Below are 26,376 nucleotides of genomic sequence, written 5' to 3' on the forward strand. Positions count from 1 at the left end.
ATCTTGCAGACCTCCGACCTCTGGCCTTGCGTCTAGACTTCACAGGTCTAGCACCAGCCCCTGAGCTGGAGAGCCAGGCAGAGAGATCCTTGAAGCAGTCCTGCACATTGGAACTCCATGGAGTTCCAGAGCTGGAAGGGACCCTGGAGGGCACAAACCCAGGCTTGGTTCAACTTGAACTGGACTCGAACTGAATCAGGTCTGGTTTTGTGCACACCCGAACCGGGCCTGGTTTGGCTCAAATTCAAGACCAGTTTGTGTGTGGGGTGTGTGTGTTTGAGGCTGTACTGGTAAAGAGGAATCCATTAAGAATTCCCCTTTATCAGTACAGAAGGATGCGGGGACCAGGGCATCTTAAGAAATAGAGTTGGGGCAGGAGGGAAGTTAAAATTTGCCTTGAATTCCCTGCTGATGGTGGCCTCAGTGGTGGATTAAGGTCCCTAACTGGAGTCCCCACCGCCACGCCCGAGGCCACTGCGGCTGTGAAGTTCAAGGTAAATGTTTGCTTGCCTCCTGCCTCTACTCTCTTTCTTGAGATTCCCTGGTCCCCTCCTTTACTGGTAAAGGGGGATCAGGCAAGGATTCCCCTTTAGCAGTGGTTTTTGAGTTGGTTCAAGCCAAACCAGATCCATTTCGACCCGAACCCCCTCGAGCCAGATGGTTCAGCGTTCAGCTGGCTTGCACACCCCTACCCTGGAGACCATCTAGTCCAACCCCCTTCTCAGTGCAGGAATCTACTGCAGTGTTGCTGACAGATTATTATTATTATTATATTAATAATAATAATAATAATAATAATAATAATAATAATAATAAGATTTCTATACCACCCTTCCAAAAATGGCTCAGGGCCGTTTACACAGAGAAATAATAAATAAGATGGCTCCCTGTCCCCAAAGGACTCACAATCTAAAAAGAAACACAAGACAGACACCAGCAACAGTCACTGGAGGTACTGTGCTGGGGCTGGATTGGGCCAGTTACTCTCCCCCTACTAAACAAAGAGAATCACCATGTTAAAGGGTGCCTCTTTGCCAAGTTAGCAGGGGTTAGGAGATGGCTCTCCAGCCCAGATAAGAGAAGACTAAGGGGAGAAGCGATGGCCATCTTCAAGGAACCGAAGAGCTGCCCCATAGGAGAACCAGACATGCTCACTGTTGCTCCCATGGACAGCACTAGAACTGACAGTTTGGAATTACAAGAAAGCAGATCTAGGCCAGACTCTAAGAACTATCTCACTAAGATCTGTTGGACAGTGGAACAGTCTGCCTACTTCATCACATCAACCTTCCCAAATCTGGGTGGCCTAATTTGCATACAATGCAAATTATGTGGCACCTAATTTGCATTTTATTTATTTGACAGATTTGTATACTCCCCCCTCCTTCTCTGCCCTCCCATGTGATCGGATCCAGATTAAAATCTGGGCAATGCATTTGAAATCTGTGTGGAATCTAGGAGCTGGGTTGAAGAGGCAAAATCCGGGGGCTACCCTAAATTCCGGGGGACATGGCAACCCTTACATTCAGGAGTATGTATACCCAGATGCCAGAGATAGGCAGTACTTATTATTTTTCCATAAAATTGGAGGGAAAAGAGTCAACCTTGCAATACGGGATACAGCAGGTTGAGAGATTTCATGCTCTGTGTCCCATTTACTAGAGACTCTAATGGAGCTTTTTTGGTATATGATAGAACAGATGATGAAGACTCTTTTCAGAAGGTAAAAAAAACCCTCCAGAGCCCACTACTGCACAAGGCAGACTGTTCCACTGTCCAACAGATCTTAGTTAGAAAGGAAGAGTGCCTTCCTCTCCTCCTCCTGGCCCCATGGCTATGCTGTCCTCTTCCCAATTAAACTGAGTTCCAGAACCTTATTCTACGAAGACAAAAAAAATTATTAATATTATTTAATGAAATTGGATTAAATCCGAATTAAGAGTTGCTCAACAGATTCTGCCAGAGTTGCTCCTCCCATGAAATTGATTGCCAGGAAATCTAGGACCGACAAATGGAAGTACTTTTTTTACACAACGCATAATCCACTTGTGGAATTCTCTACCACAAGATGTGGTGACAGCCAACAAGCTGGCTGGCTTTAAGAGGGGATTGGATAACTTCATAGAGGAGAGGTCTATCAATGGCTACTAACTGGAAGGCTACAGGCCACCTCCAGCCTCAAAGGCAGGATGCCTCTGAGTACCAGTTGCAGGGGAGTCACAGCAGGAGAGAGGGCATGCCCCTTTCAACTCCTGCCTGTGGCTTCCAGCAGCATCTGGTGGGCCACTGTACAAAACAGGATGCTGGACTAGATGGGCCTTGGGTCTGATCCAGCAGGGCAGTTCTTATGTTACATAGGAAGCTGCCAGTTACTGAGTCAGACCATTGGTCTATCTAGCTCAGCATTGTCTTCACAGACTGGCAGCGGCTTCTCCAAGGTTGCAGGCAGGAATCTTTCTCAGCCCTATCTTGGAGAAGCCAGGAAGGGAACTTAAAACATTCTGCTCTTCCCAGAGCTGCTCCATCCCCTAAGGGGAATATCTTACAGTGCTCACACTTCTAACCTCCCATTCATATGCAACCAGGGGATGTTTGCTACCACCAGCTCTCCTCTCTTATGGACTATGATGCCTTGAATAGTTGCAGCGAGAAACTCGGCAGGGCAGCTTTCTCTCCTGCACAGAAATTCAACCAATGCTACTCCGGTTGAACTTCTGCCTGCCAAGGGCGGGGGGGATACACAGCCACAGCCATTGCAGCCCATATAGAAACAGAAGGCCGTTCTAGCGCGCCCTCTCTCTGTGGTTCCGCCGCTCCGAGTCCGAACACGCTAACTTCCATTTTCACTTGCGGTTTTCTCCAAAAGAGGAGGCGGAGCTTGGTGGTCCTCGTCGGGAACTAGCGTTTTAAAATAAATAAATAAATAAATCACATGATCCCCCTTTTTAACGCACTTCGTTTTAACTTTTAAACTCCCCTCCCCCCTGCGGCCCCACCCACATCCCAGAGTTCACATGATTGCGTCCACAAAGGAAGGGAAGTCGCTCCGGAGTATATAAGGAGCTGATCTGCCTCTCTGAATAGCAACGTGATTGTTGGAGCTAACTAGCGCGTTTGCACAGCTGAGAGGTGAGTTGGTGTCTTTTTGTTGTATTCGAGGATTTAGTTCTGTCCCGAATCTAAGCACTCTTGCTTAGAAGTAAACTATCTTCCTTTAACTCCGTCATTATTTTCAAGAAAGTATCTGTAAGTTTGTAACGGAGTTTCAGTGCTTGCTTCCTGTGAGTTGGTTCAGAAGTAGTCTGCCTCGGGGTCAAAAGATGCCGAAGCAAACTGGGGCAAGTGCCTTACAGATATCGTTAAGAAGTCCATAAACAAGACATCCAAGAAGGGGGCTGTAGTATATATGTTCAAAGGGCCCCAGGTTCAATTCCTGGCAGTATTTTCAGGTAGGGCTGGGAAATGCCCCAGCCTGAAAACCTGGAGAGCTGCTGTCGGTCAGAGTAGTTAATACTTGAATAAATGAAGCAAGTGTCTGACTCGGTAGGTAGCAGCTTCATATTAAGCTGACTATAGTAGGAAGCAGAATATTGGACTGTGTCGTAGCAGCCTCGAAGTGGACTCTACTTTGTAGAAGAAATGTAGCAATGTGAGCAAGTCTCTTTGTGGAAGTGAGTTAACTGAAACCTAACTTGCTAGTAAGTATGTATGCTGAAGTTAGGAAGCTGAATTAAAGTTTAATTCAAAACTGGTTCAGAGAATCCTTTCCAGGGAACAGGAACAAAACAAAAGCCTAAAGTCTCCTAGCTTTCTTGAACCCCCACCAAATCTCTAAAATGTTAACTGTGGTTAGAATCAAAACTTGGATAACATCACTTTCTGGGTTTGCATCCTGTTGTACAGATAACTTGTTCATAAACATGCTGCTTAAACTATTGCTGTTCTCATTCGAGCGGTGCACTGCAATTCAATTTGATATTACTCTGTGTAGTGGTACAGACTTATATAACACTCTTGAACAAAAGTTCCTGAAGCAGTTTACGTAGCAAAAGCAAAGTTCCGTGCCTTGTGGTCTAAAATGGGTTGAAACCAGTTCAACTGGATATTGAACCATGTTTAATGCTTTCACTTCTCGGTGTTCCAGTGCAAACTAACTTGAAGCAAAATGCAGCTTTTAAAATGATTTCTCTGCTGCTTGAGTCGGCCTGTTGAAATTAGGACTTCTGAGTAAACATGACTTAAAATGTAGCCTGCATTGTGTTCAAATTTACCTCTGTTTCCTACTATGTGGAGAGAAGAAACTCAGCATGCATCTTCTTATATGCTTATATTGTAGGAAGAACAGACTTGTTCTCTGTTGTTCTTTAGGGGTGTGTGTGTGTCTCAAAACCCATGGGTTGAAATGCCAAGGAAGCAGGTTCAGGCAAGACAGTAGGAAGAATTTCCTAACAATGCAAGCTGCTTTACTGTGGAACAGTCGACTACAATGAAGACAAATATTTATATACTGCTTTTCAACAAAAGTTTTCAAAGTGGTTTACATCAGGGTGGATTTGATTTAAATCAAACTGATTTAAATCACGATTTAAATCACGATTTAAATCACTAGCAGGGTGGATAAAAATAAAAAAAACCAATTTAAATAAAAAAATCAGGTTTTTTTAATTTAAATCAGATTTTTTTGATTTAAATTGGATTTTTTTATTTTTATCCACCCTGCTAGTTATTTAAATCATGATTTAAATCAGTTTGATTTAAATCAAATCCACCCTGGTTTACATAGAGAAACAAAAAAAGAAATGAATAAGATGGCTCCCTGTCCCCAAAGGGCTCACAGTCTAAAAAGAAACATAAGATAGCAACAGTCACTGGAGGGGTACTGTGCTGGGGGTGGATGAACATAGGGAATCTGCCATATACTGAGTCAGACCATAGGTCCATCTTGCTCAGTATTGTCTTCACAGACTGGCAGTGGCTTCTCCAAGGTTGCAGGCAGGAAGCTCTCTCAGCCCTATCTTGGAGATGCTGCCAGGGAGGGAACTTGGAACCTAGATGCCATTCCCAGAGCGGCCCTATCCAGTATGGGGAATATCTTACAGTGCTCACACATCAAGTCTCCCATTCATATGCAACCACGGTGGACCCTGCTTAGCTAAAGGGACAAGTCATGCTTGCCCAGTTAGGGCCACTTGCTCTTATAGGAACATAGGAAGCTGCCATATACTGAGTCAGACCCTTGGTCTATCTAGCTCAGTATTGTCTTCACAGACTGGCAGCGGCTTCTCCAAGGCTGCAGTCAGGAGTCTCTCTCAAGCCCTATCTTGGAGAAGCAGATTCCTACACTCAGCAGGGTTTGCTCTAGAAAACCTCTAGACTCCCTTCCAACGCTTAACATTAATATGGCCTCAAGTTGTTTGTTTTTAAATTAGAAAGCTCCAGCCACTTTTAGCCCTTCCTGGCAAGGAATGCCTTCCCTCCCTTGATCACTTGGGTTGCCTTCTTCTGTACCATTCCCCAACAATATAACAGAGTGACTAGGAAGGTGCACAAGATTTTAGCTGCACCACAGGGGAATTGACCGGAACCCGCTTTTTTTTTACAGCGGAAGCCACTAGCTTTACTGTGGTTGAAATGCTTGGTTTTTCAAGAGTGGGTTGGTGACCACACACCTTGAACTGGGTTAAGATACATTTGAAGCCATACCTGCCCTTCTGTCTGCAGTGTAACCCTGACTTGGATACAAAAAGCTCAGCTGCTGTGTCGAACAAGATACCCAATGTGGGGAGAAAAGCTTGCCTTCCATGGAAGGCGGAGCACCTGAACACACAGCTGCTTACCTTAAAGCGGTTAACTGAGAGAGCTTGGGCTGGTGAATTAAGGTTTGCTGCAAAAATCCTTTATGTGGATGTGTTCAGGTTCGGCTTGATTCTCTGCACCCTAGGTCTAAAGAGAGCATGGAACATCCAGACTCAACTGTTATTAGTCAAACAATCAAAACCAGCGTGGTGTAGTGGTTAGAGTGCTGGACTAGGACTGGGGAGACCCGAGTTCAAATCCCCATGCAGCCATGAGACTTGCTGGGTGACTCTGGGCCAGTCACTTCTCTCTCAGCCTAACCTACTTCACAGGGTTGTTGTGAGGAGAAACTTAAGCATGTAGTACACCACTCTGGGCTCCTTGGAGGAAGAGCGGGATATAAAAATGTAATACATACATAAATACAAGGAAAAAACACCTTGCTGGTTTCAGACCAGAGTTGGCTATCTCATTTTATTTATTTATTTAACATGTTTTTGTTTTGGCTCTGGCTCCACAAAGCTGGAAGATTGGAACCTAACCAAATGCCTTAACAGGCATGCCATGTGATTGGGATTGATGTTGTGTAATGTCACAAGTTGGGCATGCTTACAACTTACCCTCCATGCACCCACACTTTTCCTTGGTTTGTGAGGCCCAAATTAAGATAGCAAGGGATGGAGTGCCTGACACCAGCAAAGATGCCCTACATTGTCCTGTTCTGCCTTGTGAAGAATCCGGCCCTGACTGCAGGGGTTTCAAATTTGGGCTGCCAGGTATTACATAGCAAGCTCCCTTATACCAAGTCAGACCATTGGTCTATCTAGCTCAGTATTGCCTACCCAGACTGGCAGCAGCTTCTCCAAGGTTGCAGGCAAGAATCTCTCTCAGCCCCATCTTGGAGCTGCTGCCAGGGAGAGAACTTGGAACCTTTTGCATACAAGCATGCAGATGCTCTTCCCAGAGCAGCCCCATCCCCTATGGGGAATATCTTACAGTACTCACACATCTCCCATTCAAATGCAAACCAGGGTGGACCCTGCTTAGCAAAGGGGGCTTGATATCACATGCTTGATATCACAAAACCAGCCCTCCTGGTCTACAACTTGCATGTTCCCCAAATAATTCTAGTGTCCCTCTGGAGTGTGTATAGCTGGTCTGCGTGTAGAACTTAGCAAGCTGTCTAAAATGCCCTATCTAGGCCTTGTCAGTAGGGATGAGCCTGAATCCTTTCAGAATGATTTGGCTCTCTGCAGCCAACACGTTTTGGCAAGGGGTGCCTTTAAAAGGAGGCAGGCCAGTCTTGCCTGCCCCTTCCCTCAGTCCTCTGCCTCCCCGCCCTCTTCCAAGCAAAACTACTACTCCATGAAAAAGCAGCAGCCTGTGAAGCTGGTTCCCTTAAAGCGCTACACCACAGTGATGGTATGATCCTCTCAGCATCCCTCACGTGGCCCTGACTCTAAAGAAATCATAAAGAGCTTGCTCTGCTGAGAAATCGCAGGAACATAGGAGGCTGCCATATACTGAGTCCAACCATTGGTCCATTTAGCTCAGTATTGTCTTCACAGACTGGCAGTGGCTTCTCCAAGGTTGCAGGCAGGAGTCTCTCTCAGCCCTATCTTGGGGATGCTGCCAGGGAGGGAACTTGGAACCTTCTTCTCTTCCAAGAGCAGCTCCGAGTGTCAACCAGAGATGCAGGTCTAAACTCTCTTGTTCTTCTTTGTGTGGGAAAAATCCTCTCTAAAAACTGTCTTTGTAAAACTTGATAAAAGTGGTTAATGGTTGCCAATGCGATATTAGGTAACCTTATCAATAGCAAAGTTTGTTTTAAAGTGATTATCCCTAGGAAGTACGAGTACCTATGGTTTTTTAATTAGAATGCTTAAATCAATTCCTTTCCGCATGAAGCTCTGAATTGGTTTCAGTACAACACTTAAACCACAGTAAGTGTTTATTGATTTCTAGCACTCCCAAATAAAACATTTCAGTTCAGCTACTAGAAAAACTCCGATATGCAGCTTGGGAAATCAATATGGTGGGTTTATAATAAATATATAGGTCAGACATGCCAGATTGGATCACAGACTACTCATGGCATCAGAGAAATTTGCATAGCAAGTTTCCAAGAAGAAAGACATGCAAATAACCAAACTTCCATGGGAAACCTTCCCAGAAAATCCACGTCTCCAACTTCAACACTCTGAAGCGGCCCCATTTCAGCTCAGAATAGCTGTAGTCTCCTCCCCATAGAGAAGGAGCAACCCTTGCTCCCAGAAGGTGGTGAAGAAATCCCCACACTGAGGAAATGTGGGGGAAAGACCGACCATTAGCTCACTTGGTTTGCCTTGTTGCAACATCGGCTATTTAAAGAAGCACGCTGCCTCCGAAATGTGGCAAGAATTCCTGGCAGATGCGTTGGCTACTGAGTGCTGCCGTGACCTTTCCCTGTACACCTTCAGTAGGCTAGCTGGGCTTGAGGGGTCTCTTAAACTTTATTTATTTATTCGATTTCTATACCGCCCTTCCAAAAATGGCTCAGGGCGGCTCACGCAGAAAAATAACAAACAAATAAGATGGCTCCCTGTCCCCAAAGGGCTCACAATCTAAAAAGAAAAGCAAGATAGACACCAGCAACAGTCACTGGAGATATTGTGCTGTGGGTGGATAGGGCCAGTTGCTCTCCCCCTGCTAAATAAAATCACTGTGTTAAAAGGTGTCTCCCTGCCAAGTTAGCAGGCATCTAACTTTATAATAAATAAGATGGGTCCCTGTCCCCCTAGGGCTCACAATCTATAAAGAAACACAATATTTTTTTATCTTGTTGTAAACTGCCCAGAGATGCAAGTTTTGGGTGGTATAAAAATAAGTTAGACACCAATAACAGTCACTGGAGGTACTGTGCTGGGGTTGGATAGGGCCAGTTGCTCTCCCCCTGCTAAATAAAAAGAATCACCGTGTTAAAAGGTGCCTTTTTGCCAAGTTAGCAGGGGTAATGCCGAAGGGTGTGGTCAGGCTTCTGCTTCTTCTGCAGTTGGTCATGGCAGCTTGGAATAAAAGTAAAACGGCTCATGGCTGCTTGTCGTCGTATATGTAGTCAGGCCATTAGTCCATCGAGCTCTGTATTGCTTACAGACACTGACTGGCAGCAGCTCTCCAAGGTTTCAGGCAGGAGTTTTTCCCAAACAGCAGGCTTTACTGTGGGTTTGCCGTGAGTTTGAAGTTGCCCCAAAAACGGATGCAAAGAGTGAATATTTCTACCCCGGATATATAAATCAGGCTGCACTCTTAACACACAATAAAAAATCTGAATTGTGTGTGAAGTGCTCCCCAATAACTCACAGGGACCTCGGGGTAAATCTCCCCAGTATGTGAATGTGCACCCTCTGTTCTGGAGGACATGGAAACTCAAAGCTGGGTGTGAAAAACTTCCTGTGAAAAGCTGCCTTATACTGAGTCAGACCCTTGGTCCGTCTAGCTCAGGGTTGACTGGCACTGACTGGCAGCAGCTCTCCCAGCTTTCAGGCAGGGATCTTTCCCAACCTTACCTGGAGATGCTGCCAGGGCCTGAACCTGGGACCTTCTTCATGCAACACAGATGCCATAGCACAGAGCTATGGCCTTATTTATTTATTTATTTTATTTATTTTCTATACCACCCTTCCAAAATTGGCTCAGGGCGGTTTACACAGAGAAATAATACATAAATAAGATGGATCATCCCCTATAAACTTTATATGTCTCTGTGTGTGGTGGCTGGGGTGTACACAGTGATCTCATAAGCTACCTTTCTAAAGGTAGACTAAAAGCAGATTGATACAAATTCTCATCTAGAACCTGGGATTATGCACCCCATAGGGAGCCATATTGGACCTGCATGCCTGGCAAAGTGCCAGCACACAGCTGGTTTAAGGCTCCTTGTGGGGCATACAAGGAGTGAGCTGGTCTTGTGGTAGCAAGCATGACTTGTCCCCTTAGCTAAGCAGGGTCCACCCTGGTTGCATATGAATGGGAGACTAGAAGTGTGAGCACTGCAAGATATTCCCCTCAGTGGATGGAGCCACTCTGGGAGGAGCATGTAGGTTCCAAGTTCCCTCCCTGGCAACATCTCCAAGATAGGGCTGAGAGAGATTTCTGCCTGCAACCTTGGAGAGGCCGCTGCCAGTCTGTGAAGACAATACTGAGCTAGATAGACCAATGGTCTGACTTAGTATATGGCAGCTTCCTGTTCCTAACATGCCAACTCCCCCAGCATGTAGAGCTGATGTCAGCTGCTGAGAGCCCTTAGAAGGGTCCACTGTTGACCCTGGAGACCACCTCCCCTACCCCTCATGTGCATAGGAACATGGGAAGCTGCTGTGTACAGAGTCAGACCTTTGATCCATCCCACTCAGTATTGTCTATACAGGCAGGCAGCGGCTTCTCCAAGGCTGCAGGCAGGAGTATCTCTCAGCCCTATCTTGGAGAAGCCAGGGAGGGAACTTGGAACCTTCTGCACGCAATCAGAGCAGCCCCCTCCCCTAAGGGGAGTTTCTTGCAGCGTTCTTGAATGTAGTCTCCCATCCAAATGCAAACCAGGGTGAACCCTGCTTAGCAAAGGGAACAACCCCATGCTTGCTACCACGAGACCCGTCGTCTTCCTCCTGGGCATGGCTGCCCTCTCTCTTGAGGGCCCACAGAGGACAGTATGCCAGGGCCCCTGGTTGGAGAGGAGAGCTGGTCTTGTGGTAGCAAGCATAGCTAAGCAGGGTCTGCCCTGGTTGCATCTGAATGGGAGACTTGATGTGTGAGCACTGCAAGATCTTCCCCTCAGGAGATGAAGCCGCTCTGGGAAGAGCAGAAGGTTCCACGTTCCCTCTCTGGCTTCTCCAAGATAGTACTGAGAGAGACTCCTGCCTGCAACCTTGGAGAAGCTGCTGCCAGTCTGTGAAGACAATACTGAGCTAGATAGACCAATGGTCTGACTCAGTATATGGCAGTTTCCTATGTTCTTATGTTCCCCATGACTGGCAATTGGTGGGAGCATGGGGAAATTTGTCTTCACACCACCCTACAGTACAGGCTGGCACCTGATCAGCTCTGGGCAAATCCACCCCCTTGAAGACCTTCCCTGGCCTCCTTTTGACCAGTCAGGAGCAAGAGATTGGGTTGTGAAGGAAATGTCATTAGGATAGTAGGAGCCTAGAACAGAATATGGCCTCGGTGGTTCAGAGTGCCTTTCATCAGCTTTGGCTGATACGCCAACTATGACCTTACCTTGACAGAAATAGCTTGGCCACAGTTACTCATGCTCTGATGACCTCTCACTTAGATGACTGCAATGCATTGTATGTGGGGCTGCTTCTGAAAACAGTCCAGAAACTCCAGTTGGTACAAATTAGGGCTGCAAGATTAACTGGGACTACACATTTTAATTGTATCACACAAGGAGAGCTGGTCTTGTGGTAGCAAGCATGACTTGTCCCCTTAGCTAAGCAGAGTCTGCCCTGGTTGCATATGAAAGGGAGACTAGAAGTGTGAGCACTGTAAGATATTCCCCTCAGGGGATGGAGCCGCTCTGGGAAGAGCAGAAGGTTCTAAGTTCCCTCCCTGGCAGCATCTCCAAGATAGGGCTGAGAGAGATTCCTGCCTGCAACCTTGGAGAAGCCACTGCCAGTCTGTGAAGACAATACTGAGCTTGGTAGACCAATGGGCTGACTCGGTATATGGCAGCTTCCTATGTTCCACACCAGTGTTTCGTGAGCTGCACTGGCTCCCAGTCTGTTTCTGGGACCAATTCAAAGTGCTGGTTTTAACTTTTAAAGCTCTAAATGGCTTGTGACCAGGTTACCTGGGAGAGTGCCTTGCCCCATATGTCCCAACCCGGACCTTAAGATATTCTTCAGAGGCCCTCCTCCGGCTGCCCCTACCAAACGAGGTGAGGCAGGTGGTTCCGAGGGAGAGAGCCTTTTTGGTGGTGGTACCCTGCTTATGGAATAGCCTCCCCAGTGAGGTTTGCCTGGCTTCGTCACTTTGTTCTCTTAGACACCAGGTGATGACCTTTTTGTTCACTCAGGCCTCTTAAATTTTGATCTGTTTTTTTTAAAAAATGTGTCTTTTCCCCCTTTGGTCTGTGATGATTTAATGTAGTGTGTGTCTATTTTATCTCGTGTTCTAATATTGTGTTGTAAGCCGCTTGGACAATTTGTTATGGGGTGGCTAACAAATAAAGAAGTTGTTGTTAATGCTTGAAGGCTGAACTCGGGACTCTCTTGGGACTCTTAAAGTCTTAGTGACTTAAATAAAATAAAATAAAACGCACTTAACATTCACAGCCAGTGTTACCCCTGGGAAATGTGAATGAATGCTAAAGAGGGCATCTGAGCATATGCAGAGTTCCCCTCCATGTATTGAGGGTGCTACCACTAGTCTTAATACATGGAGGTTAGCAACGTATTCATGCATGTTGGAGGCCTCCCTCAGTTTTCATTTTGTTAACAAAATGCTGGTCCATTCCCGGAGTCTCCCTACCATAGGACTAGGGAGTGGCATGAGGATTTCCCAACTGGCTATTCCAGGGAGGGCACTAGGAAGCCAGCCACTGTTTGGGAGTAGAGGGTGGGATTGCCCCCGCCCCCATGACTGATGCAGTCCTCCATGCAGCTGAACTGCTGACAAAGGCGGTGTCTTTGAGATGCCCTCTTATCTCTTGAGCTCTGGACTCGATTCTTCTAAAGTCCAGAGTAAACTCCAGGGCTAATCTTGAGATCCTTGGGTGAGTTTCCACCTTTGCTTCTTCTCAGTTACACTGAACTTCAGCATGGCTTCCACCACGGAGAGTGTTGCTGCTGCTGCTTCTGCACCAGAGGAACAAGATCAGAAAGTGAGTATTTAGGAGTACAAAAAGAAAAGATGTTAACTAACGGCGAATGGCTTCCTCGTTAAAACAAGTGATATTGGAGAACAGATCCAGTCGGATTTTGAATGGCACCAGTGGGCGGGGAGGCATAGATCAGTGACAGAGCATATATATCCAGGATGTTGGGGTTCAGTCCCTGGCATTACCAGGCAAAAGGGTCATCACTTTGTTCTCTTAGATGCCTAGTGAAGACCTTTTTTGTTCACTCAGGCCTCTTAAATTTTGATTTTTAAACTTGATAAAACTGATTTAAATTTTTTTTAATGGTCTTGTATCCCCACTCCACTATTGGTCTCTGTGTTATTTCATGTGTTGTGTCTTTTGTTCTGCTGTTTTAATGCTGTGTTGTGAACTGTCCAGAGAACAATATGTTTTGGGGCAGCTAACAAAGTCTTACTATTCACTGCCTAGAAGTATTGATGGGGAAAGACCGTCACTATGGTGGGGGAAAAAACTTTTTCTGCCCAAGACCCTGGAACAGATACACTAAATCTGTTAAGGTCTCATACTTAGGTCACCAGATGAACTACAACTCCCATCATCCCCTGCCAATCTTTTGCAGGAGATAATGGGAGTAAAAGGTAAAGTGTGCTGTCAAGTCTATTTCAATGCCTGGCACCCACCCTGTGATTGTTTTTGGTAGAATACAGGAGGGGTGTGCCATTGCCTCCTCCCTTGCAGTATGAAACAATGCCTTTCAGCATCTTCCTATATCGCTGCTGCCCAATATAGTACCAGCGGGGATTCAAACCGGCAACCTGCTGCTTGTTAGTCAAGCATTTCCCTGCTGTGCCATAATGGGAGAAGTAAGTATGTAGTACACTGCTCTGGGCTCCTTGGAGGAAGAGCGGGATATAAATGTTAAAATAAAATAAATAAAAACTATCTGCGGACCAAAGTTTGAGAACTACACTAAATGGTCTGATCCGGGATAAAATGGCTTCAGATGTTTCGGGATGGGGATGGACTTTAAACTGGTGAATCGCACTGCAGATGACGATGGTGTTTCTCAGACTGGTGAGTGCCTGCTCTGAGCAGGGGGTTGGGCTAGAAGACCTTCAAGGTCCCTTCCAACTTCAACATTAGGAGCTGGCTAAGTTGAGCTCAGATAAGAGAAGACTCGGTGGGGGGTGGGGGGAACGGGACGCAACAGCCGTCTTCAAGGAATCGAAGGGCTGCCCCATCGGAGAACCAGACATGCTCATTGTTACAACGGACAGGACTAGGACTGACAGACGGGAATGACAAAGCAGATCTAGGCCAGACTCTGAGAGCTTCCTAATTAAGATCTGTTGGACAGTGGAACAGTCTGCCTTGTGCAGTGGTGGGCCCTCCTGGAGAGGTCTTCAAAAAGGCGGGATGGCCGTCTGTCAGCAACACTGTAGTAGATTCCTGCACCGAGAGGGCTGGACTAGAGGGCCTCGAGGGTAGGGGTGTGTGAGCCGGCTCAACATGGAACCATCTGGCTTGAGTCGAAATGGACCCAGTTTGGCTTGAACCACCTCGAAACCCACTGCTAAAGGGGAATCCTTGCCTGATCGCCCTTTACCAGCAAAGGAGGGGACCAGGAAATCTCAAGAAAGAGAGTAGAGGCAGGAGGAAAGCAAACATTTACTTTGAATTTCATGGCTGTGGTGGCCTCGGGGATGGTGGCGGGGACTCTAGTTCGGGACCCTAACTCACCACCGAGGCCACCATCGGCAGGGAATTCAAGGTAAATCTTTTACGTCCCTCCCGCCTAGGGTTGCCATTTTCTGCCTTTCCAAATCTGGGTACCTAACTTGCACATGATGTAAATCAGCTTGAAAATGATTTTTGAGCAGAATAGCAACTGCATGTTTTGCTCCATAACTCCACTTCTACAAAGGCTAGAGCTTAACTTTTTTAAAGAATGAAAGCTGAAATCCAGGCCAATCTGGGTGAGCTGCGTAAAACCTGGGTGAAATCTGAAATTTCATGGGACGTGGCAACACTACCTGCACCAACTCTATTTCTTAAGATGCCCTGCCCCTCCCCCCCGTACTGATAAAGGGGAATTCTTAATAGATTCTGCTAACTTAGCAAAGAAACACCTTTTAATGTGGTGATTCTCTTTTATTTAGCAGGGGGAGAGTAACTGGCCCTCTCCACCCCCAGCACAGTATCCCTCCAGTGACTGTTGCTGGTGTCTCGCTTATGTTTCTTCTTAGATTGTGAGCCCTTCGGGGACAGGGATCCATCTTATTTATTTGTGTAAACCGCCCGGAGCCATTTTTGGAAGGGCGGTAAAGAAATTGAATAAATAAAAAATAAATAAATAAATTCCTCTTTACCAGTACAGCCTCAAACACACACCCCTAACTGGTCTTGAATTTGAGCCAAACCAGGCCCGGTTCAGCTGTGCACAAAACCAGACCCGGTTTGGTTCGGTTGGGGTCGAACCAAGCTGGGTCTTCTGGGTTGGTGCCCTCCAGGGTCCCTTCCAGCTCTGGAACTCCATGGAGTTCCAATATGCAGGACTCTGCTTCAAGGATCTCTCTGCCTGGCCCTCCAGCAGTGGGGCTGTTGCTAGACTTGTGAAGTCTAGACGCACAGCCAGAGGTCTGCAAGATGCTGGGTTAGAACATGCCCAGGAGGATTGGTGGCAAATGTTTGGGCTGCTTGAGGGAGGTGGGTGGAAACGGAGCACTGAGATCTGGCATTTTGCAAGCTGTGGCATTGTTGGCTAATAGGAAACGTGGTGTGCTGCCTGGTTTGATGCCGCAACTCCTGGGGTGTGGGTCCCACTGTGTTCACTGGGACTTGCTTCTGAGGAACTGTGACTGGGATTGGAATCCAAGCCTGTTCTAGCCAACCGATGAAATAATGCTGCAACTAGCTAATATTCTTAGGTGGCTGTCACTAGTTCCATGTCCCAGATCCTGAGAAGTGGGTGTGGGCTGTCTCTGTGGATGGTGGCCTTGTGCTCTTCCCCACAACAACCCTGTGAAGCAGGCAAGGCCCCTTCCTCATTGCCTTGGAACTTGAACGGTGGCTGAAGCTCCCTCTTGTGTAAGCTGGGAGAAGGGGCCCTCTTTGCAGACCCTTGCCTGGAAAATGGGAAACTGAGGAACCCTCGTTCCCTGCTGCCTCTGAGCTGGGCTTCTGATCTTGTTGGGTGAACGGCTTTCTGCCCAGCCTTCTTAACAGGAGTTCTCCCAGCTTGCTACGGAAGCCCACAGCAGTGGCTGGCTGGTCCCTGTGCCGTCTTGGAATCGTTTTCTTCCACCATCTCTGGAGCAGTTCTTAAAGAGATCAAGCTTCCTTAAATAGAGGGGTGATTGAAAAAAGGTTCAATACTATACTCTGATTAAACGTGTAGGTCGTCTTCAAAAAGCCAAGGCTGAGCTGTATCCCAAGGGCCCACACGAGGACTAGGTAGCATAAACGCCAAGAGCTGGTACCACTGGCATCTGTGGCTTGTGATGTGCACACCAGTACCACACCAGCTCGTGCCTTAAAAGATTGGGGGGGGGGTCCCGGCCCATCCCCAAAGACTGAGCAGTATGTGGAGCACTGACTAGATACCCAAGTTGAGATCCCAGATGTGGTCATGAAGTTCATTGGACCCGGGCTGAGAAGATTTAGCCAGTAGCCTCACTGAGAGCCCACAGGTGTGTGAAGATAACAAGCGGCGATTCCCACATATGTGGTTCAGTTACTACTTAATGAAATAGAGCAAGAGCAGGAGGTTAGCCTGGCAGACCTCTTAAGGCTCCCACTCTAAAATCCTGTGAAATGCCCCCTTGCCCAGCATAAAGGGGGGGATCCTTCGACTGCCTAGAAAAGCCTCTAGTGTAGAAACTTTTTCTGAAGAATCTCCACTTGAACGACTGCCAATATTTATATAGTGCTTTCAACAAAGTTCTGAGTGGTTTACATTGAAAAAGATGGTTCTTGGAGCTCACAGTCTTCAACATAAGGTAGCCACCAGCAACGGCCACTGGTGGGATGCTTTGCTGGGTAGGGACAGGAACAGCTGCTGCCCCTAAATAGAAGAATTGCCATATTGAAAGTGCCTCTCTTCTCCGTGATTAGAAATAACTCAAGTTTCAAGTCCTCATTACCGGTTGCATGTCTGTCTTGGCCTCCCCTTGAATCTGCCTGTCCCTGACTCACTTTTCCCTTTTTCTTCAGAATGTTGCTGGCCGTGTGGCCAACCTGCCTCTGGTCAGCTCTGCCTATGACATGGTCTCCTCGGCTTACGCCTCCACTAAAGAGAGCCACCCGTACGTCAAATCGGTCTGTGATGTGGCAGAGAAAGGTGTGAAGACCATAGCTTCCGCTGCTGCCAGCGGGGCCCAGCCCATCCTGAACAAGCTGGAGCCACAGAGTGAGTGTCCACATGTCCAGCCAGGTGTGGGGGACCAGCTATGATGGAGCAACGTCTATCTTTGGACCTGGGAAGGCTGGGCGGGGGCTGCTGAGGCCCTGCTGGCTTCTTGCACTGAGCAGGGGGTTGGTCTAGAGCAGGGCGGCTCAACTTCGGCCCTCCTGCAGACATTGGCCTACAACTCCCATAATCCTCAGTCGCAGTGGCCGAAAGCCAGGGATAATGGGAGTTGTAGTCCAGAAACTACTAGGGGGCTTAAGTTGAGCACCTCTGGCTAGAAGATCTTCAAAGCTCTCTTCCCACTTGGTCAGTCCATATTTTTATTTTGATCTTTGACCAGCATATGATAGAAAGAACATAAGGAAACTGTAAGGTTAACGACTATGACATTACAAATGGAGAAATTTATGCCCCAGCCTGTGTAAATAACTTATTTTTAATTTATTGTTGTAAACCACTTAGAGGTTTACAACAGTAGAACCAAGAAATTGCCCTCTTCTGACGTCCTCCTGTTCTATATCTTTTTTTGAGCTATGGTGACTAGGATTGTACACAGTACTCCAAATGTGGCCACCTCATAGTTTTGTATAAGGGCATTATATTAGCAGCTTTATTTTCAGCCCCTTTAATGATTTCATGGAATAGACCTTTTTCACAGCTGCCGCACATTGAGCCGACGCTTTCTACATGCCGTCCGCCACGACCCCAAGATCTCTCTCCTAGTCAGCCACCAACATTATTTGCCATTTTGTTGCCCACTGCCCCAGTTTGGAGAGATCCTTCTGGAGCTCTTCACAATCTGTTCTGGATTTCATTACCCTAAACAGTTTGCAAATTTGGCCACCTCACTGTCTCCCCAACTTCTAGATCATTTATGAACAAGTAAAAGAGCCCTGGTGGTCCCAGTATAGATCCCTGGGGGATCCCTCTTCTTACTTCCCTCCCTTTAGAGAACTGTCCATTTATACCTACCCTCTGTTTCCTGTCCTTCAGCCAGTTACCAGGCCACACATAAACCCTGACACTGTCATGGAGATTGGCACTCCACTAAACGTTATGCTGCTGATACCTTGATAGGTAGGCTGTACCACCTTGCTGTGGCCACAGATGGCTAGTTGAAGAGGCTGATGGCTCAGAAGGCATACTCCATACCCCCTCAAGCTGAGTAGGGTAGAACTTGGCACTGCAATACGTTGCTAACAAAATTCAGTGATGTAGCAAAATTCAAGCTGACTTTGCAACCGGGATTGATATATGAAGTCCTGACAGGTATTTCTCTGGAACTTAGACCACCTGTGTGCTTGCTCCTGCTCTCCTCTTAATACCTGCTCATTTGCAACTGGCTGCATGACAGGAAATGGGAATATCTCTTGCTCTGCCAAAAGGACTCTCATAAGCAGATCTCTCTGGACTTTCCATCACAGGAGGGAAGGGATGAGGGAAGAAGAGCCCTCATGTGCGTGTCAAACTGACCCTAAATATTTTAAACCCCTTGACTTCTCTGCCCTGCAGTTTCAACAGCAAATGAGTATGCATGCAAGGGGCTGGACAAATTGGAGGAGAAGCTCCCCATTCTTCAACAGCCAACAGATAAGGTAAAAGATCCTTTCCTTGTAATATAATCTTGTAGCCAGGAATCATGTTGCAAAAGGTGAAACTTCAGATTTAAGGGGTCTTGTGTGGTAAGACCTTTGCCCAAGATCTTGGAAAGCTGCTGCCAGAGTAGGTAGACCCCATGGTCTGACTTGGGCAGCAGTTTAGGGTCAACAGACTTCCAACTTTTATAGTGGTGTGTGCATATTTGTGTGTGTGTGTCCCCTCTGCCACCTTAAATGCTTTTTGTTTGGTGTGGTGTTGGATGACACAGACACTAGCCAATTGGGGCTCTCCATTTCAAACTATGCCACTCTGCAGACTTGCAGAGCTCCTCTGGACATTTTCTTCCTAGCAAAAGGGGAAAACTCACTTCACAAAATGTAAGGCCAACTTTGAAGCAAGTTCTGTTTGCAAGGCGGGAGAACTGGGTCTGTCTTCACTCAAAGCTAACCGATGTACCAACTTCCATTTTAGATCATTTCAGGCACCAAAGACTTGGTGACTTCCACTGTGACAGGGGCCAAAGATGCCATCAGCAGTACTGTCACGGGAGCCAGGGATGTCGTCACCAGCACAGTGACTGGGATGGTTGATAAAACGAAGGAGGTAGTCCATGGGGGTGTGGAGATGACCAGGTCAGCTGTTGCGAGTGGTGTGAACACAGTGATGGGGTCTTCAATGGGCCAGATGGTGGCCAGTGGCATGGATACGGTGCTGGGCAAGTCAGAGGAGCTGGTGGACCACTATCTTCCAATGACGGATGAAGAATTGGGTGAGGCTCTCTTAGAACTTGGCATTGTGGAGTAAAGGGTTGTCTGGTAGTTTGGAGGCTGGGGTGACTCTGGCTATGGCTAAGAACAGGGCTGCACAACTTCATCTGTCCAGCTGTTGAACTACAACTCCCATCATCCCTGACTACTGGCCAATGAGAGAGACTAATAAACGTACTGTTTGGTCATCTTCCTTTTGGATAAATGAGAGAGCTTATATTTAACTCATATTTTTAAATCCCCCCCCTCATATTCAGGGTTGTCCTGTATTTGGCTAAATAAAGTATGTTAGCATAAGCCTACTTGCATTAGGGGTGTGTGTGTGTGTGTGTTCAGACATAATGTGACGCCTTAGGCTGCTGCTTGCTTGGCTTGTGCCTGAATCTGACATGGCCAATACAGAGTAATTAAACAAGACATCTAGATCATAATCTGGGGTTGGGAGCACAGCAAAGTGTTGGGGAGGCTTAGTGGGGGCAGCTGGCTAGGAAGAGCAGGAACCCCTCCTCCCCATTTGGCACAGTCAGTATAGCCATCCTAAGGTCACAAAACACACTTAACAGAGTAATACCAGGGAATGAGAGGAGAGAGCTTGTCTTGTGGTAGAAAGCATGAATTATCCCCTTTGCTAAGCAGGGTCTACCTTGGTTTGCATCTGAATGGGAGACTACATGTGTGAGCCCTACAAGATATTCCCCAGGATGGGGCCACTCTGGGAAGAGTGCCTGTCTGCTTGCATACAGAAGGTTGCAAGTTCCTTCCCTGGCATCTCCAAGATGGGACTGAGACTCCTGCAATCTTGGAGAAGCTGTTGCCAGTTGGTGTAGACCACAGATTCTCAACGTTGGGTCCCCAGATGTTTTTGGACTTCAACTCCCATAATCCCCAGCTCCAGTGGCCTTTAGTTGGGAATTGGAAGTTCAGTAACATCTGGGGACCCAGTGTAGAGAAGCCCCAGTGTAGACAATACTGAGCTAGATGGACCAATGGTCTTGACTCTGGAAAAGGCAGCTTCCTATGCAGGAGTAGAGAACTACCATTCCCTCCTTATTTATATCCCACTCTTCCTCCAAGGAGCCCAGAGCGGTGTACTACATATTTGAGTCTCTCCTCACAACAACCCTGTGAAGTAGGTTAGGCTGAGAGAGAAGTGGCTGGCCCAGAGTCACCCAGCTAGTTTCATAGCTGAATGGGGATTTGAACTTGGGTCACTACACCACGCTGGCTCTCTTGCATTTTGCCGGTGTGTGTCTGGGATCCTAATTGCAGCCGGAGGAGCAGAAGTTAGACCCCCCCAAGCTTGAGGTGGGAGGGAAGCAAGCTAACTTATCCCTTGATCTTGTGGCTCTGTTCTAGCCAAACTGGCCACCTCCGTGGAGGGCTTTGAGATGGCCACCGTGGAGCAGCAGAAACAGCAGCAAAGCTACTTTGTGCGCCTGGGGTCCCTCTCGACCAAGCTCCGCCACCGCGCCTACCAGCACTCCCTGAAGAAGCTGAGAGACTCCAAGCAGCGTACCCAAGACTCCCTTGCCCAGCTGCACCAAGTCATTGAGCTGGTAAGAAAGCAACTTTGCCCAAACTCTCTCCTCTCCTCTAGTTTCCTCAAGTCTTGACTGTTCTAGATTTCTGGCCACTGAGTCAGGCTACAGAGCCTTCTGTCTTTTTCTTGTACACCAACTGAGTTGGAAGATGTCTTCTAGTAGACCCTTGTTGAGTACAGGTCTCTGCTACAGTATTCCTGGCCGGTGGTTGTCAAGCCTCTGTTGGGGAACCCTCAGCAAAGGAGAGCCCACCACTGCATGAGGCAGGCTGTTCCAGTGTCTGTCCAGCAGCACTTACTGCTGGAACATCCTGCCCCACTCCAGCAATAAGTTTTCCTTCAGGTTTAGAGGCTGGATAGCCATCTGTCAGATGTGGGTTTCCAAGACAATCTTAAAACTTAAACTTGCAAAAATGTCTTCGCTTTTTCTAAGCAAACTACCTGATGCCCTAAACCGGGAGTTCAGCAACCTCTGGAGCATTATGGGTCGTGAGCTAAAACTCCCGTCCCTGGCTACAATTATGACTGGGGGAGATGGGAGGTCAGCCACATCTGCAGTACCGCAAGCAAGGAACCCCTGCCCTAAATGATTGCAGGCGGAGTTGGCATGTCTGGCCTGTGTGTGTGCTTGTGTTAAAGCCCCACCCAGAGGTGCACCTTAGGTAATTTTGGAGACCCCCACTCCCCTGCAAATTAAGCATCATCATGCTCCACCAGGTGACCACATCACCTGGGACAGATTAAAGAGGATTTGGGGGCCCCCAGGGCTGTGTAGGCGCTGGACTTCGGCCCTGAAGTCCAGGGCTAAGAGCACTTCTGGCCCCACCATATTTTCCATGCTGTGTATCAAGCTTTTCATGCAGATGAACTGAAATCCTTGATTAGGAGGGGAAATATAGTAAAACCAATTTAAAGCTTTATTTGCAAAGTATGTTTTACTGAACATTCAAATCATATAGATTGCCATTCCTAGGGATAATCACCTAAAAACATTAGCTGCAACTTTGAAATTGCCAAGCTCGCCTCATCATTGCACTAGGATCCAGTTGGGTGTTACTAATTTCTTTTGGAACAATGGATCCCACAGAAAAGGTTCAGCTACACACATCTGCCTGTTGGGGATCCTGCAGCAGTTCCTGGCACTGAGCAGGGGGTTGGACTAGAAGATCTCCAAGGTCCCCTTCCCACTCTCATTCCACCACTGCACAGCACTTTCACAAGAGCATTTCACTAGCATCTGCAAATGATTCCTTACTGCTCATAAGGGAGAGATCTCTAGTACTGTAGGCCTTCTGGACTAGAAAGGAGCAAAACATCTCAGTCTTGCTAAGGAATATCTGACTTCTCTCAGATTGAACACATCAAACAAGGCGTTGACCAGAAGATTCAGAGCAGCCAAGAGAAGCTTCAACAGCTGTGGAAACAAATGAGTCAGAAGCAGTCTTCAGTTACCATTCAGACAGATGCTTCTCCACCAGAGGTAGGTCATTCTGGAGAAATCCCAAGTGGAACTGTCTACTTTCTGCTTTAACATGGTGACTCTTGCCTATTTCACACCCCACCCCAGATGTGCGATGAATTCAGTTGGTATCCCGCCACTGGCACATGGGTTACAAAGGAATGTTGGCTCTATTCTGAATGGCTGCCAACTTAAACATAGCAGTCTGGCCAAACAAACAAAAAACCCTCCTGCCAACAACCCCTAAGATGCCTCCATCTGCTGTGAACTTTAACAATTTTTGCATTTATAGTTGGATACAAATAAAGGGGGCACACACTTCACATGCTGTCTTCAGAAAGTAGGCTAAAAGGGAAGAGAACATATGTTGTCTCAAAATTACAAGGATATATTGGTAAAGCGGAAAAGCAATAGGTTCATGAGAACTTGACCACCCTTTGTTCAGTTTTGGCAAAATAAATGTCCCTGAATGAATTAAGATTTGTCAGGTGTTCATGCTATATCATAGTTTCATAATGAAGCTTACAATGGTATAACTGAATAATTAAAACCTTTTTACTTTGGTATACAGAATTACATAGCAATAGTTCTCCTTCCAACTGTACAAACAAGATTAATACAAAGACATGATTACTTAATCAAAGGAGGAAGCAATACAAAGAAAACAATAGAACCCTTGATCACTTACATAGTGTGTGTGTGTGTGTGTGTGTGTATAAGGAATACTAATTACTTGGGGTGGGGAAACCTTCCAGTTTTCTCACTAAACTGCAAACAGTCCATTAAAATTGGATCCGTTTGCCATTCTGTTGTGTGGTGGGGTACCCAATTCAAATACCATAAGGGAACACACATCTGATATCTGAAGCTGAATATCAGGAGATCTACCCATCCAATGTTGTATAATACTTGTAACACCCCTTGCTCAAAGAATCCATAATTCTTGAGGTAGGGATAAATCCCATAAACTAGGAATATACCCCATAAGCATCCTTGACAAAGACTGCTGCAAAGTCATATTGACAATTGTATGAATTTCAGACCAAAAGAAGAAAATAATGGAACAGAACCTGACCATGTGTGTAAAGGTTCCAGTTTCCAAATTACACCTTCAACAAAGACTGCAACCTTTAGGCCTGTGTGCATTCAAAAAAATCAGATTCTACCCAATCTGAATTTGACAACATTGGATTCAGATTCTGTGGGCGATGTCAGATATCTGATTCGATTAGGAATTCAAATCCTGACTCAAATCTGTCAATAGGGAATCTGGAAAATCACTGGTTGGTCCTAGAGTGTTGACTTGCCACACATGAGGAAGAAGGTCAGGGGGTGTTTGTAGTGAATTTGAAGAGAATTGGTCAATCCTTAGACTTTGGGTGAGTTTCTTTTTTTAAAAAAAAATTGTGAAATCTTGCTTGAAACAAGCCAGAACTTAAAAACAAAACTTAAACTGAAGGACTTCCTTGGACTGTCATTCCACCCCCCATTTGTAGGGAAAAGGGCATTCTTTTGCTTCTATATATTTTTCTACCCCATTGCAAGAACCGGCAGACCTTTTTAAAAGGACTTCACAACTTCTAATCCCTTAATGGTAGAAGGGAAAGTGAGGAATTGTTTGTGTTTGTGGTTAGAAAATTTCTAACCTCAAAAGGGTTAGATGGGACTTCAGATTTGTTTGGTTTTTTTGTTTTTAAAGGGGCTAAAACTGGCTTGAAAGAAGCCAGTTTTCACCCCTCTATTTTCAACCCCTCCAACAAATCAGGAGTTACCCGTAGCCTTGAAGAAAGTTCTGCCACCAGTGTGGGCTTCATGTGTGCCCAGTTTCATAACTCTGTGCCCATCCAGTCCAGAAATATAAAGGGAAGGGAGTGGGTAAAAGGGGCGTGCTGTTACCCCTTTTCATAAATGCAGATTCCCCCACAAGGGCTAGAATGAGGATCCAAGGAAGTTCAGTTTCAGAAGAGTGTTTTTTTTTAAGTTGTGGCTCGAAACAAGCCAGAATTCACAATTTTTTAAGCTACCTTTTTAATAGAAATTCACCAAAAACCAGAGGATTGACCAATTCTCTTCAAATTCACTACAGGGGCCTCTGACCCCCCCCCCCGCCACTTGTGTGGCAAGTTTCAAGGCTCTAGGACAAACCAGTGAGTTCCCCATTCACCTCTGGGGGTGAAAATCCATTCCATTTTGATATTTCAGAATTCTGACTTTACCAATCCAACTTATTTTTAAAAAATTAGATTTGGCTCTTACCATTTTGGAGGCAATTTTGGATAAAATCCAGACTTGAACAGGCCTAGTAACATTTATCTATCAAAATTTAAACCTTATTGAACATGTAAGCTGTGTAACTCATGCTTGCCTGTTAAACTCAATTTGTACCCTTTCCCAAGTAACTTAAAGTGGGCTCAATCTCTCCCGGAGAGCCCAGCTTCACCACAGACTCTTCTCTTCTAGCAGATCGAGTCTCAAGCCTTGGAGGTCTCTCGTGGCCTCTCCCAGCAGCTGCAAGCGGCCACCACGGCTCTGGTCTCCAACCTCCAAGGTCTCCCTGCAGGCCTCCAAGAAAAAGTGGGCCTCGTCCATCAGAACGTCGAGGAGCTCCGGGCAGCTTTCTCTTCCGTCGGGTCCTTCAAGGACTTATCTAGTTCCATCTTGGCCCAGAGCAGGGAGAGGGTCACCAGGGCCCGGGAGCTGACCGATGAGTTGATGGACCACGTGGCCCAGAATGTCCCCCTTTCTTGGCTAGTGGGACCTTTTGCTCCCTTTGGCAAACCAGATGTGGAGGTGGAGGAAGTGGAGATGAAGTAGAGGCTGCTGGTCACTTTGTGGGGGGTGGGGAGGGTCTAGGGTTTTGGTCCAAGAGCAGGTTTGGCTGAAGAATAAGACAGATTCACTTCCATTTAGAAGTCTCTTGATACAGACAACTGAGGGAAATGGAAAGCAAAGTTCAATATCTTCTGTCTCTGCAAATTGAGCCAGGCTGCAGCCTCACTAAAAGCCAACTCGGCCGCCATCTTTAAAGCAAGCTAACAAGCCGTAGATTTGCAGTCTCTGCCAGGGCACCCGTCATCCCACTTCACAGCCTCAGAATTTTTCAAATGCAGAGGGGTTTTTTCTAGCTGCTACTCAGATGCAGCCAGCAAGCAATTTGCCTCAAGCTGCCATGGCCATTTTGAAAAGCCTTCTGGGCTGGCAGCAGCAGGGCGTTGTTGCAGGATGAACCGTGCAGAAGTAGGGTGCTTGCTTCTTCAAACAGTTCCCATGCAGTGAAAGGAGTGTGGCAGGGAACCCTGTGCAGAAAGGCTGCCTGTAACATGGCTGTATTACCATTTACTGTGTGGGGTGCACTCCAGAGACCAACTGTGCAGAGTCCATAGGGAAGTGGCAATGAGTTCTTTCTCTAAGCCTTAGCTGCACAAACTCCTTTAAGGTGGCTGCTAAAACATGGCCTCTAGATGCTTGATTAGATCTTAAATCTAGAAGATCTTTCAGTAGTCTCCAATCAGGCGTCTCTTTGCAACTGGCTCCTTTCCATGACTTGCTAACTTTTTCTCTCGTATTGCCCATGTATACCCCACCCCCACCTTAATAAATAAATAACTTCTTGCATTGAAACAAAGTTGTCTTGTATTGGCAAACAATAGCTGGTGGGGCAAGCCACTGGGTTGGGGGGTAACTGGGCTGCTTTGGGATCTCCCCAGAATCTTGTGATGTGATGGGAAGCTTAAAAAAATGAGGACTAGCACCTTGACGGTGAGAACACTGCTTCCATCTCATACATTGTTGGAGATGGTGTAAGGCATGCCCAGGATGGAAGGGGTGGCTCTGGTGTTGAGGGGCATGGCACAGATGAAGGTTGCAAGTACAGGTGTGCATGAATCATTCTTTATGGTTTGATTCAACCTTGAATCAAATCACAAATTCAAATTGATTCATAAACCAGCCACTGCCTGCAGGTTTGAT

General features: G+C 46.7%; 1 protein-coding gene across 2 annotated transcripts; it reads left to right on the forward strand.

The window, feature by feature from the left end:
- Positions 1 to 2,975: 2,975 nt before the first annotated feature.
- On the forward strand, positions 2,976 to 26,032 carry LOC128347179 (perilipin-3-like). 2 transcript variants are annotated; one of them, XM_053301429.1, is made up of 8 exons: positions 2,976 to 3,129; positions 12,576 to 12,655; positions 16,847 to 17,042; positions 18,555 to 18,637; positions 19,113 to 19,410; positions 20,765 to 20,964; positions 22,300 to 22,428; positions 24,868 to 26,032. In XM_053301429.1, exons 2-8 carry the CDS (start codon positions 12,593 to 12,595, stop codon positions 25,219 to 25,221), a joined length of 1,323 nt encoding a protein of 440 aa, XP_053157404.1. In that variant the 5' UTR covers positions 2,976 to 3,129; positions 12,576 to 12,592; the 3' UTR covers positions 25,222 to 26,032. The 2 variants fall into 2 exon arrangements, with proteins under 2 accessions (XP_053157404.1, XP_053157405.1); XM_053301430.1 differs by having other exon boundaries at positions 24,871 to 26,032.
- The last annotated feature ends 344 nt before the right edge of the window (positions 26,033 to 26,376 follow it).

This window comes from Hemicordylus capensis, chromosome 2 (genome assembly GCF_027244095.1).
Source record: "Hemicordylus capensis ecotype Gifberg chromosome 2, rHemCap1.1.pri, whole genome shotgun sequence".
NCBI lineage: Eukaryota > Metazoa > Chordata > Lepidosauria > Squamata > Cordylidae > Hemicordylus > Hemicordylus capensis.

What these genes read in the sequence shown, in the direction of transcription:
- LOC128347179 (XM_053301429.1), top strand. Translation starts at nt 12,593, where the DNA reads ATGGCTTCCACCACGGAGAGTGTTGCTGCTGCTGCTTCTGCACCAGAG. An exon ending in AATGACGGATGAAGAATTGG is followed by an intron (nt 19,411 to 20,764) that starts GTGAGGCTCTCT and finishes GCTCTGTTCTAG; the next exon opens with CCAAACTGGCCACCTCCGTG. An exon ending in CAGATGCTTCTCCACCAGAG is followed by an intron (nt 22,429 to 24,867) that starts GTAGGTCATTCT and finishes CTTCTCTTCTAG; the next exon opens with CAGATCGAGTCTCAAGCCTT.